The sequence below is a fragment of the Scyliorhinus torazame genome, chromosome 15 (genome assembly GCF_047496885.1).
Source record: "Scyliorhinus torazame isolate Kashiwa2021f chromosome 15, sScyTor2.1, whole genome shotgun sequence".
In the NCBI taxonomy this organism is placed as follows: domain Eukaryota; kingdom Metazoa; phylum Chordata; class Chondrichthyes; order Carcharhiniformes; family Scyliorhinidae; genus Scyliorhinus; species Scyliorhinus torazame.
The window spans coordinates 69167911-69181915 of record NC_092721.1 but is presented as its reverse complement, the minus strand read 5'-3'; the positions used below and the strand labels follow the sequence as shown (position 1 = coordinate 69181915).

Genomic DNA, 14005 nt, shown 5'->3' with positions numbered 1-14005 from the left:
GGGAGCGTGGATGTGTCTGTCAGTTAGGTGGAGGGGTGGCTGCAGGTGGCGAGCTGGACCAATGAGCGCGGTGTGTGGGCGTGGCTCGCACCCGGTTGCTGGGTGGTATATAACGTTCTTGCAAAGAGCTGGCTCATCACGTCCTGGACCGTGTAAGTGGCCAAGTGGAGCGCTGAGCGAGACAGAAATATCCACATACACACACGCACACATATATATAACACACACGCACACAGGACGGCAGAGTGCACACACATCGTTCCACAGTTGTGCTCACAACCCACCGGACACACTTGGACATATTTCGCGACCAAGATTTATTAGCGAGAAAAGAAAAAAGGTTTGCCACACTAAGATTGTGTGTGTTTCTTCCCCCCCCCCTTCCTCTTTGCCTCATTCTGCCGCTGCGGTTTGCCAGCAAGTGTCTCAGGTACACACACACACAACACAAAAAGAGAGAGTTGCATCGATTGTACGTAACCCAAGGGGACGGGAATGAGGAAGGCGATCGGCCGAGTGTGAGAGCGCTCTTGCAGACAACTACTTCACCGGAGCAGCAGCAACTGGGAGCGGAGAGGCCATTTCAAGTTTCGGCCAAGGCAGTCTCGGATCAGAAGTGTTGCTTTTGGTTTTTTTAGAAAAAGGATACCGTTCAGACATTTGCCCGGGACGAGGATAATCGGAAGAAAAAGAGATATTTCGACCTATACTGGACAAAGTGATCGGTGATGATGGCGATAAGGAACTCGCTTTGGAAATACTATTTGGGAGTTTTCTTCGTTTCATGCAGGATGGCTATATCAAACTGTGAAATTCTGGCACCTATATATTGGAATTCCTCAAACCCCAAGTAAGTGAAACATATGATGATCTTGTTCAGCCTCAACACCTGCAGCGCTAGTGTTTTGTTGCTTGTGGTATAGATACACAGAGAACACAGGGCAAGGTGAACTATTCAGCGCTGAATCCCCCCCTTTCCGCCCGCCCATCTCAATGTTGCTGTAATCACAAAGGTGCGATCACCGACACACACGTACTCGTATTGAAGGGGCTCCTGTGATAACTGTGGGGAGGGCTGGCACACAGTTCGCTGTTTCTATTGAAGCCAGACGGGGCCTCGATCAGAGTTGGGGGAGGGGGTATATCTTGCGGGGGGGGGGGGGGGGGGTGGTCAGTTGTGAATTGTTGGCCGCCTGTCTCAATGCTTGAATCGGACTAGGTTTGACACATTGAAGGGTTTTGCCCTTTTTTAATGGTCAGGACAGAGGGGATTTAAGGAGCGGTTGATCAGTAACCCCCCCCCCCCTCTCTCGGAGAACAGGGATACTGAGGTGAGGAGCCCGAAATAGGAGCGACTGGGGTCGCAACAGGAACCGGGTGGAGGTTTATTTCTGGGAAGGTGGAATCCTCAATAAATGCGTATCTCGGGCAGTCAGATAGAGAAGGAAGCAGGTGGCGTTAGTCGAAGATTGTGCTAATGTTCGGGGGCGGGGGGGGGGGGGGGGGGGGGGATAAAGCGATTCTACCTGTCAATGTGGACGAGACTCTGCAACCGACACTAGAAGCCTGCATTAGAGGCTTTGGCGAAGTTTTTTTTTCGCTGCAAGGCGACTCTGCAGGAAATCTAATCAGTGCCACACCACAAGCTTTCTTTGCCCCGAATTACCCCAATCCTCAGGTTAAAGGTGGCATAGAAAAATCGAGTGTGGGGCAAAAGCTCCCCTACCACTCCTGCACGGAGGCACGCGCGCTGGAAGATAAATGCATCCAATTGCAAGTCAATAATGAAGTGACCGTACCCCCACTCATCCCAAACCAAAAAAAAACCCTCTTCGTCCAGCTTCGAGAATTCTCGAGACTGAAGAATGCAATTGGTGCGAGAGTTAAAAATGAAAGGCAACTCTAAATTCTTATGTGTGAATCCTCAAACCCCAGCTCAGTCCCCCCACCACCCTCCCCGCAACGAGTGACCCCTTTTCAGATAGATTTCAGTGAGCAGTCTATCATTTTAACCATCTTTAGGAAAAACAGTCAAAACTGTGTTGGCCCGTGAAGTGTTTTGTCCACGGGCCTCTTCTGGGGAGCTGAATTAAACCTTTTTTCGGTTGGAAACTCAGTGAGCAAATATTTGTTTAAAGTGTTCAAGTAAATGGAGTCTCCCATTTCCCAAAAAACAGGTCACGATTAGAAGACCTGATGACAAATCTAAATGTACCCAGCATTGCAACCACCCCTCCCACCCCACACACAACTTTTTTTTTAAAAAAGCAACTACTCAGATCTTTTGGATCTCCGCACAAAAAGTGGCTCACCCCATCTGCATTTAAAGTTAATCGGGAATTTTGGTCGGTTGATGAAGTTTAACGCGCAGAAACAATTTTGGCCACAAATATAAATATTGTTTAAAGCGCCAGGCAGCGATTTGTAAAGCCCTGCCACTTTTGTAACAGGTTCGCATATAAAATGGGGAAATATCACCGTGTTGCAGATGGCGGAATGTCCAAATTTCCCCGCAAGAGTCTGAAGTATAACTTTTTGTTTTGCTTCTGAACTCGGTGAAGATGATTGGATGAGTTATTTGTGTTCAAATAAATGTACAGCATTAAACAAAAACAGCGAGGGGAGGGAGGGGAAGGAAGGTGCAGAAAGGTTAAGACTGCTTGTTCCTCCAAATCAGGGATCGATGAAGTTTGATCGAACCTAACAGGGTTTGGATGAGATTTAGGCGCAGATTAAAAATCTGTGAAATTGATTGAGAAATCACATCACAGCCTCGCCGTTTATCTTCAGGCAAAGTTGACACTTTCGTTCAATAGAAACAGTCAATTTTCTTCCGCGCCTTTGGGAAGCGAAAGAAAGTTTTGAGACTTTACTTTGAAAGCGCCGCATGTCCCAAACAGCAACCCACCCAGACTAAAAACCTACCTTGGCGAAAATGCCCAGGGCGCTTCTGTCCTGGATCGCCAAACCTTAAAGAAAGTGTAATTTAGGAGTGGCTCTGCAGGTTTATTTTGGCCCGGTGTTTGGGATTGAGGTTGAGTCTGATTAATTTAAAATTTAAGAACATTATTGCAAATGGAAGACACGGACTGACTACATTTGTTCCAGTTATGGCCAGTGGAGAATCGATTTCAGAGTTGGGGGGGGGGGGGGGGGGGGGGTACATTTCTTAATCTCTCCTCCTCGCTCTCTGACACCTTCTGTCCCTGCCATGTATGTGTGCACTCGAGGCTTCACTTCCAACAACCCCGATAGGCAAGTTGAAGTAACCCCGTCAGCGACCACTAGAAGGAAGAAGGTTAGGAGGAGGTTGCAATGAATCCTTCTTCAGTTTGTTTCCCAAGGCAGCACCGTCTTGTCCCCCGCCCCCCCCCCCCCCCCCCCCCCCCCCCCCCCACCAGCTCACTAAGAGACAAGCAAGCAACAGGTAACTAACTTGGTGATAAAGGAACGTGAAACAGACCCATAATCAACCAAGTTACCCGCTTGTTAAAACTCACCCTGTGCGGAATGAAATATTTTTTTTGTCACAGCGTGTTCTTGGAATAGTTTAGATCTTAAAATATTCACCGTGTTTACAGTAAGCGAGTGGTACAGAGCAAAAACGGTGCTTGCGGTAAACTGGCCCTGATCTCCCAAGTCTCTCTCCTTAAAGAGTAATGGCACACATGTTTTAACCCTGGAATTTTGAGAACGGCGTGTGATGAAACCTTGTATTGTGCTTGTGAAACTCAAAGCTTGGCCTGCATTGATAATTTCGCGGTCAACATGAATATTCATGAATGTTGAATATTTGCTCCTTGGCCCTTGTGCCTGTCCGAACACTTGTCCTGCTAAACAAGTATGATGTTTAATAAATCCTTCAACTTAGTTAGACAGTAATGTTGACAGGAATGTTGGTGCTGTTCCTGTACACACACAATGCAAAACATCAATACCAAACTTGAAACTGTTTCAACATTTTCTAATCGGTGCACTCAAGTCAGACCCCCCCCCCTCCCCCCACCAGAACATTAATAAATTAGAAACTCTGGTATTAATTATTATATTTTTGAAGTTAAAAGACTTCTAATGAAACATGAACGGAAATTTCAGTCAGATGATACGAAGTTTATTTCTGAAGTGTTTTTTTTTAGTTCATGGCGGGAGATGCAGATCTTTCCAAACATTACAGCCTTACAGAGGTCACTCGTCAGATGTTTAAAACAGCCAATCCTTTCACCGAAATCTCAGTCGGTAGCTGCCTGTGGCTTTTTAAAAAAAATACTTATGGGTTATTGATATTTTCCTCGGTTTCTGGAAATCATCATATTTCCCACAAGTTAGACTGGGGCAGGGGACAGGGGACTGAACTATCTATTGCCTAACCATTCATTGCCAGATTGTGCAAAGCATTTTGAGACAATTTTACAATCTGAATCGAGTATTCCCATCAAAATAACTGGAATATTGCACCTTGAGATTTGAGACTTTGAGTGGTCTACTGCTTTGTTCAAAGCATAATCATTATAGACCAGATACCTTAATATCTACAGACGACAAAGTTGCCAGTCCTCTAAGATTCCCCTGGAAGATCCATTCCCCATGGACACCACTATGAGCAACCCAGGAGAAAGAAAAAGTCATAGTGCCATTAAAAAGGGTGCTCTTTTTCTGTCAGCACCTCTGTTTATTACTTATTAAAATACTGGAGATGGAGTGACGGCTGCTGACTAGATGGGCTGTTGGAGATAGAAAATTATGTACAGAAACCTGCAGCATTATATTCAACCCGAGTTGAAAAATCTAAGGAGACTCAAACTTTGCTTTGAAGTTATTGTATTTTCACTATGTTGTGCATCTGTTTACAAGGGCCTACTTCAAGGTGGCCCTTAAACTGCCTGACAAGGGCAGGCTTGTCAGATCTGTGCAGTCTGCTTTGCAATGAGTCAGAAAGTGTCTTCATGCATTGCAGGGAACTGATCATTTTCTACAGCTCATTGGTTTGATGCAATCTCACCAGAGAATGTCCATGTAGTATGTTGAGATTAATGAGCATCCTGTTCATAAGTATACCGGTTCAGATGGAGCATTAGCGCAAGTATAGTTTCATTGCTTGTTTGTTCACTAGTGAGGAGAGAACAGAGTATTTTTGCCAGCTTAGTACAATGTCACTCCAATGCTTCTGCTGTGTTTACAGGAAGCATGGATCAATTATAGTTTAATTCACTAATACGTGTAACCTATGTGATCATTATTCCATAAAATCAAATGTTATCTCCATAACTCTCTTGGAACTCAAAGAGATGGAAAGATAATTCACATTTTCAACCAATGACGTAGCCAGATGATTTATTCCACAAATAGTGACATAATGTATGTAAAATTTATTTTAATAAATTTCTCCCTTCCAAAAAAACTTTGTGTGTTTTAATTTTACTCACAAGGGTTTGCAATAATTATTTACCACTATGTCCCAGAGTTGTATTACTTACATTATATCAGTCCCATTTTATCACAAACTTAATTGCCTTATCACAGTAGCAAGGTGCAGTCTTTTGCGTATTCATGAATGCTGGCAGTCAATGCCAGTTAGAGTAAAGAGAACTACACAGTGTTGGTGGTTTGCATCAGGGGGTGTACTTAGACAGAAGTCTTATACACAATTACCGCCCTCCAGTTACTGTTGTTTGCTCATTTTTGCAACAGCTCTGTGTTGCTTTAAATCCTCACAAAATGGGCAGAAACCCCTTAAAAGTTGGAACTGTTTTCAGTTAACATTTTCCAGATACACCAATGTGCAAAAAAAGGTAATTTTCCAATATGCATACAAAAGACCATTATCTGGTGTGGGTGTGCTGCCTATTTTTAACCATAGGAAGGTCTACATTTTTCACTCACATTTTCATTGCTGCTTAATAGCAGATGATTTGATCAATAGCCCAGCTTGTTATTCTGTTTAGCTGTGTTCATAATATACTGAAACAGACCATATTATTGTATTGATTATAGAACCATGCAAATTACAGCACACATGGAGGTCACTCAACCCATTCCGACTGTGCTCGTTGTTCAATGGGAGCTATCTATTTGAATCTAATTTACCTTGTCCCTTTCCTCATATCCTTTCCATTTTTTTCAAATTCTTATCTAGTTCCCTTCTTGATTAAATTGGAACCTGTATTTCAATAGTTGTTCATGTTAAGGCAATCCATGTTCTAATAATCTAAAATATAAATATTTTTGTAGCTTGCCTATTTTGTTTTTTCATTAATATTCTTGAATTTCTCCCTCCTTGCTAGCCAGCTGCTAATGAGTGGAATGGATCTTTCATTATTGACCTCTATCTAAAACCCTCCGTAATTCTGAAAGCCTCTATTAGACCCCTCTTTTAATCTTCTCCGTGGCAGTGCAACATTTTTTAATGTTGGTAACCTCTCGTTTCTGGCATCATTCCTTGGCTGTACCTTTTCTGTGGTACTAATATCTTTCCTGTGATGACGGATTAATTAAGAAGGGTGCTGTTTTTATTCTCGCAAATCATTGTTTCAATATTTCTCTTATTGATGGAAGTTTTCCCCGACAAAATATATTTCTATTGAAGTTCTATGGGCTACCAGGTGGTAGATTAATAAAGAAAACCCATTGACAAAACCAATCTGTTCTGACCAAACAATAGGACATGGTGAACTATAATTATTCATGATTTAAAAAAATAAAATGGTAAATCGTTCGCATCTTTAGTGATTGTAGTGTGCTTTTAAGGGGAGACTTTTGAGAGGGGCTGTACAGTATTGCTTTTGAATCCAGCTTGATTATCTCAGTAAAAGATGTTTTTTTTCTAATTCCTGTCATGAATAGAGGACGTTGGGAAAGATTGTTATTTGCTCTGTGAATCTCGGTGCCACAATTGTGCTTTCTGCCTGAAAGGAATTCAAAGAGACGAGAGTAAAATATAATTTCTACCAATTGCCTGCCCACAGCACATTTTACCTCAGCCTGTCTGGTTAGTTCAAATCATCAAAGGTAGAGGCAACACCCTTGATATTTTTCGATAAAAGCAGATTCTGGGCAGGATCCAGGTTTACACCATAATAATCCTAACCACAAAGAAAAAAAGACTTGTCATTATTTTAGATATAATATCCCAGCCATTAGTCTCCTTGGAGGTTGGGGACAGGGAGCAGGCAGTAGCAGCTCATGGCACACAGAGTAGGAGAAATACTAATACCGACACTGGTACTGAACAGAAAGACTGTGCTTTATGTTCACGTACCCAGAACGGCCAGAAAATGGATTTAACTTCATTAAAAGGCATGTCACTTTTCAGAGAAAGGACAGCTCTTAGATGACAAGTTATTCCATTTGCATTTTGAAAACCCATCAGCATCTGCATTATTGAGGCCTTCAAAACTCACAGGCATAATTTAACAAGAGTATGCTTTGCGCTGATGTGGCTATTTGGTGGCAGGATGAAATATTGAGATTTGATTTGATTTCACTGAACATATTCCCAGTTCAGGGCCAACTACCATAAATAGCCCAAATGATTAATTCTTGGCAGTTAAGTTTACTATTAATGCAAAGAGATAGTTTTTCTACAATGAAGTGGGATGTTTATTAATAAAGTTACATCGCTAGGCTCCTTTGGCGACCTGGTTCAGTAGTTAAATGCCACACTGATATAATGTGTCAAGAGATGTGACATAGGGTAGCATTGGGAGTGTGACTGTTAGTTTCTGTTCCCTAAGTTAGGGATGATAAAGAACCAGGGTCCCACAGATATCCCTTGGCCCTGTTGGAAAAGTTTGAGAGGAGCAAGAATCAGATTGTTCCGAATAATGCTTGAAAAAAGGTTCCTTCAATATGTCACTAATTTCAGGCAACACATCTTACCCATAACGATCTATAGGCATCTTTTTTACTGTAGGTTCAGACAAGTAAATTCACTATGTAAATATTATGAAGTTTTTCAGTACATAATTCTTTAAAACCATTTTGAAAATCAGATGGTTTAATCATGGTTTGAAAATTAATTTGTTTCTTGTTTTGTGACACTTAAGAAAAATCCTTCCTTCGTAACCTTAATTAAATATAAGTTCCAATTCTCAAAATCTAATCATGGCTTAAACCAATCTCTTCTCTTAATGAAGCAACATATCTAAGTTCAATTAATAAATTGTTTCAAGTGCAAGAGCATCATTTCATTTCATTGTACAAGGAATACATTGACATGACCAGATTTCAAGAGCACAGACTACCTCATGTAATGTGACAACTGAAAACATAAATTATACGAGCCTGGGAATGATCTTGGATAAAATTATCATACAGATGCTTAACATGGCCTTGTAACAAATTCATCTTTATGAAACATTAAGGGACACTACATTGCATAAAATAAGCATGTTTATGTCGCTTTTAAAATTTGATTGTCTTTGATATGAACATGCTGCACATTCATACAGCAGTATCTTATGAGGGAATTTGTAATCTCACTGGGGAAACCCCTGTTAGTTACCTCCAGGGATTATTCTTGAGTCAAGCAGTTTTACATCAAATAGGACTCATGAGTCCTCTTAAACTGATCATTGAATGGTGCAAACTAATCTCAATGTATTAGGCATTTCTTTATTTGTAGATAAGCAGGTGCATATTGATAGCATTTGGAACAGGCCACAGAACTTGCATTTTTACCGGGACTTATCTTTTTCCTTTCTTAAATGTTAAAAAAAGTTGGGCAGCACGGTGGCACAGTGGGTTAGCCCCGCAGCCTCACGGCGCTGAGGTCCCAGGTTCGATCCCGGCTCTGAGTCACTGTCCGTATGGAGTTTATACATTCTCCCTGTGTTTGCGTGGGCTCCGCCCCCACAACCCAAAGATGTGCAGGCTAGGTGGATTGGCCACGCTAAATTGCCCCTTAATTGGAAAAAATGAATTGGGAACTCTAAATTTAAAAAAATAAATTTTTGAAAAAGGAGGAAGTTGCTGTCATATGGTCCAATAAGTATAACCATCTTATGTGTGTACTTTTGCAACATTCTGTTAAAACAACTTGTAAGTTCTGAATAACTTGAGCCTGTAGAAATAAGATCCTTATTTTCTTTTAATGGGGAATCTTTAACCCTAGCAGGAACCATCATTAACCAGGATGCATGGCTCATGCAAAATGTTGGTGCATTTTGACTCTTGTGGTGGTCCAATGACACTTGATAGGATGGGCATGTGATTAGACATAAAACAGTACACAGTTGTCTTGATGTCTTTTAAGTGTTCACAAATTAATTGACACGTCTCCAGGTCTGCATAGATTTGTACCTGCTTTTTAAAAGTCCTGCCATGCTTATTAAAACCAGTCTGATGTATTATTGTCAGGAGAATTTGAAGTTGCTGCACTCTGATGAAGAAACCAAAAATTTGATAAAAATAAATTGCTACAAAGAACTGTGCATGGAAATCACCAGGAAATGTGAAAAGAAGCCGTAAATACCAATTAAAGGAGCATGACAAAACAAATCTGTACTTGCTAACAGCAGTCTCATTGTTATTGTATTTGTCCCATATTCTTGTCTGAAAAATTGCACAGGAATGCAGAAGGTTCAGCTGCCTGAAAGAAAAAGAAAATCATGAGACGCCTTTCTTCAGACTTTACCCTCCCACCTTCATGCTTAACCCCTGAGGAATTTTATTTTGACAAATATGCAAACCTATTTCTCAATCCTACTTACCTCCAGATCAATCGTGGGAAAGGCAGTGCACCAAACTGCTTATTGTACTGTGAGGCAGATCTCTATATATTAAGCGGGGAAAGGAAGTCCTTTTGCAAGGTTTGACAGTCGAGCTTTCATTGCAAAGATAACCTGCTTGTCTGCTTTTATGTCAAGGGATTTCAATATGATTTGTGCACCAAACCGTTGATTGAAATGATGTCATATTAAAGGAATGCACACATAATGCTTATGTGTAAATCAGCCTTTAATTCCCTTTAGTTTACAAATGGGGAAAGTAACAGAAGTAAATGCAACTCCTGTGGCTCCATGGCAGAAGTTAGGTCAGGCAAAAGCTGTTTTTTGATGTTGGATAATTTGGGTGTAAGTAGAAAATGTTACAAAACCTCATGAGCAATGGCAATAAAGTCGAGGTTTTTCTTCATAAATTGGACTGTCATAATATACATTTCTATCACAAGTTTAAAAAAAAATTTCAAGTATCAAAATTTTTTTCCCAATTAAGGGGCAATTTAGCGTGGCCAATCCACCTACCCTGCACATCTTTGGGTTGTGGGGTGAGACCCACGCTGACATGTGGAGAATGTGCAACCTCCACATGGACAGTGACCTGTGGTCAGGATCGAACCTGGGTCCTCAGTGACATGAGGCAGCTGTGCTAACCACTGTGCTGCCATGCCACCCTATTTCTATCACAAGTTGAGGTTTTGCACCTCAAAGCATGATTTTTGTGCAAAGAACCTGCAGAGTGAAAAGTTGACAAACAGGTTTCCTAACTGCTGAGAGTTAAACTAATCATTTTCATATGGACGTGTTTTATCCATCAATCTCCTTACAGAGCCAAACTATAATAAGGCAATTCATTGCGGTACATTTTCCTGTAATTTAACTGGAGTTGAGAATTCAAAATATCCATTTGCCAAAAGTGATACTGCATCGTGTTCTCCTACTACAGAAGCAAAATGTTATGGATGTTGGAAATTTAAAATAAAAATGTACGGCTGGAAATACTCAGCAGGGCAGGCAGCATCTGAGGGGAGGAAAACAAAGTTAGTGTTCCAGGTTGATGGCCTTTCATCCACTATATCCATTTTTTCCATATTGATATGCATAGCTTTAGATATAGATTTAACTTTTTTTGACACATTAAGTGTTTGTTTGCTGATGTATCTCTGTGTTTTCTTCTGAGACTTTTTTCAAGTGCGGAATTGAAAATTAGGAGAAAGCCATAACACAATCATCTTCTATTTAAAAGGAAATCAGCCCTCAAGTAATTGACAATGAAAGGATTACACTGCAGATTGGAGCCGTAATGTAAATCAAAGGACAGAATAGAAAGAGCCGGATCTAGCACGATTGAAATAAACAGTCACAAAGACATCAGCTGTAGTAATCTGATCGTTTCTAAAGCCAACCACCAATCCATTCCTTTCTGATTAATAATACAGAAAATGCACCCATTTTATATACAAAATATAAGCGGGAACCAGGGGTTGCCAAGGCAACATATAGATTTTGTTCATGTCCAAACTGACACATCTATCATTGTAATTTGAAAAGGAAAGGAGTGAAGCAGTGTTTAGAGCTGCTGAGCATTTTACTCTATAAGAGAAGTCTGGGATTAGGATATATAAAAGGCCTGTTTTTTGGCTTGGGTTGGAGGATGGTAAAGAAAAGCTGCTCAGTTCTTGTTCATTCATTGTGTGTAATATGAAAAAGGTAGATTTAATTTGCTGCTTTATTGAAGCCCTGTATGCCTAAAGCTCCAGATTGTACCATGGGTTGGTTAGGTTTTTTTTTAACTCCTGGCCCAGCAGCAGCTATTCGGTCGGATTAAGCTCGCTTTGAGATTGTTTCTTTCATCCATTTGTGCCACAGACAGGAACATGCTGAGTAGCAACAGAACGCAGGAGGATTGGTGGGGCTGAGGTTATCTGAAAGGAAAACAGCGCTTTTGATGCAGCCATATTTCAGGCACAAGCTTTGGTCTCACACTCCATGAGAGAGGCAAAGATAAACATACCACATTGTTCTTGCAGTGCTCTGTTAACTATGTTTCAGAGTGCTGTTTCTTACCCAGCAGAACTGGTCTGATCTTCAGTATCCATGCCAGCCATTCCCCACCATGATCCCAGCAATATCCAGCTGGTCTTCCTTCAGTCTCAGGAAATGGGAGGAAGGCTAAATAAATGAAGTATCAAATGCTGAATCTTTCATAAAAAGGCATTTAAATTTGGCATAGAGAAGATTGTGGAAATGGGAAAGTACAATAAATTCTTGCCGAAGCATGATGGTTCCCTTTTGGTTGGCTTATAAAGAGCCTGTTATATTTGTAAAAGTGTTCATTTTTGTCCCTGTGTGGAATGATAAAAGGACTTTGGCACAAGAGCAAACCCAACTGAATTTTGAGAGTATCTTCATGTTCCACCAGGTAGAGCAAGTGACAACTGTTTCATTGGTTTAATTAGTATTTTGGCAGGACAAATTTGTTCTGTGTCGTTTGGAAGGGGGCTTTTTCAATTTGGGCCTTTAAATGGCACCATGTGATTTGCTTGGAAGGGGATGAATTTTTACAATCAGGTTTTAAATAATTTGTGAAAGTGTTTGCGAGGTTCTGATGAGGTTTTAAGGTTACTCATAGAGTCATAGAGTTTTACAGCACAAAAAGAGGCCCTTCAGCCCATCCTGTCTGTGCCGGTCATCAAGCACCCATCTATTCTAATCCCATTTTCCTGCATTTGGTCCATAACCTTGTTTGCTATGGAGTTTCAAGTGCTCATCTAATGTTTCTGTGTCAATTTACACGTGCAAGAAAAGATTGAAAAAAATGGGCAAATGCTTTCTTGCCAAGAATCTTCACCGCTGCCTCTGTTCTCTCCCTATCACTTCTCCCCTGAAGATATTGTCTTCTGCACTACAGTGATGTTCACTCCACAATCCCTCACTCGAATGAATATTCTTCATCTGTGAGCCTTGTCAATGAGTAAGGGTGAGAAATTTGGTCACATTTTATCAGTCCAGACCTAATGTCCACACAGACAGCTAATGGATGATGATTGGAAGAAGGGTTATTTCCCCCCCCCACCCTCCCAAACCTAAGGAAGACAAATACAATTGCAATACTCTTAATTACACTCAACTGATATTAACAAACCCAGTGCAGATTGGGAATCCGGGCTGGGAACTTCTTGTTCTCTATGGACCAGCTACTCATTGAACAAATTCACAAAGATGCCTTGAAATGATCTTAATTGAATGCAAAACAATCTCGAGAAGAAATGTAACCTTAATGCCAATTTGGTGTACACAAACATGGGGCGAGATTCTCCGACCCCCCCGCCGGGTCGGAGAATCGACGGGGGCTGGCTTGAATCCCGCCCCCGGCAGTTGCCGAATTCTCTGGCACCGGATATTCGGCGGGGGCGGGAATCGCGCCGCGCCGGTTGGCGGGCCCCCCCCGCGATTCTCCGGCCCGGATGGGCCGAAGTCCCGCCGCTAAAATGCCTGTCCCGCTGGCGTAGATTAAACCACCTACCTTACTGGCGGGACAAGGCGGCGCGGGTGGGCTATGGGGTCCTGGGGGGGGCGCGGGGTGATCTGGCCCCGGGGGGTGCCCCCACAGTGGCCTGGCCCGCGATTGGGGCCCACCGATCCGCGGGTGGGCCTATGCCGTGGGGGCACTCTTTCCCTTCCACCTTCACCACGGTCTCCACCATGGCGGAGGCGGAAGAGACTCCCTCCACTGCGCATGCGCGGGAATGCCGTCAGCGGCCGCTAACGCTCCCGCGCATGCGCCGCCCGGAGATGTAATTTCCACGCCAGCTGGCGGGGCACCAAAGGCCTTTTCCGCCAGCTGGCGGGGCGGAAATTCGTCCGGCGCGGGCCTAGCCCCTTAAGGTTGGGGCTTGGCCCCCCAAGATGCGGAGCATTCCGCACCTTTGGGGTGGCGCAATGCCCGACTGATTTGCGCCATTTTGGGCGCCAGTCGGCGGACATCGCGCCGATACCGGAGAATTTCGCCCATGGTTCAGAGCAAGCTGCTTAAAATATTGTTATTCTGATTTGGTCCGAATGAGGTATTCGTAAAACCGTTGTGCAAGATGGAAATGAAACAAAGCTATTTGTGTAAACAGGTTACCAGATTATGAACTGAGATGCCAAATCTCTCCCATTGGGTGAGTGTACTAAGAAACATAGAGTTTTGTAAACAATGGTGGAATCTGGGGAGCAAATGCTAACCAAAAATTAGCACTTCTGATGATTCCTACCATTACAAAATTGAATCAATAAGCCTTGGC

At 42.3% G+C, this 14005-nt stretch overlaps 1 protein-coding gene across 2 annotated transcripts in view; it reads left to right on the top strand.

Moving 5' to 3' along the window:
• Nucleotides 1–130: 130 nt before the first annotated feature.
• efnb2a (ephrin-B2a) overlaps nt 131–14005 on the top strand; it is a 66278-nt gene continuing 52403 nt past the window's right edge. Inside the window, exon 1 of one of the 2 annotated variants that reach the window (XM_072476281.1) lies at nt 131–850. In XM_072476281.1, the coding sequence (XP_072332382.1) occupies nt 729–850 (122 nt within the window). In that variant the 5' untranslated portion in view covers nt 131–728. The remainder of the gene's footprint in view (nt 851–14005) is intronic. The other variant, XM_072476279.1, reaches the window with a different exon arrangement.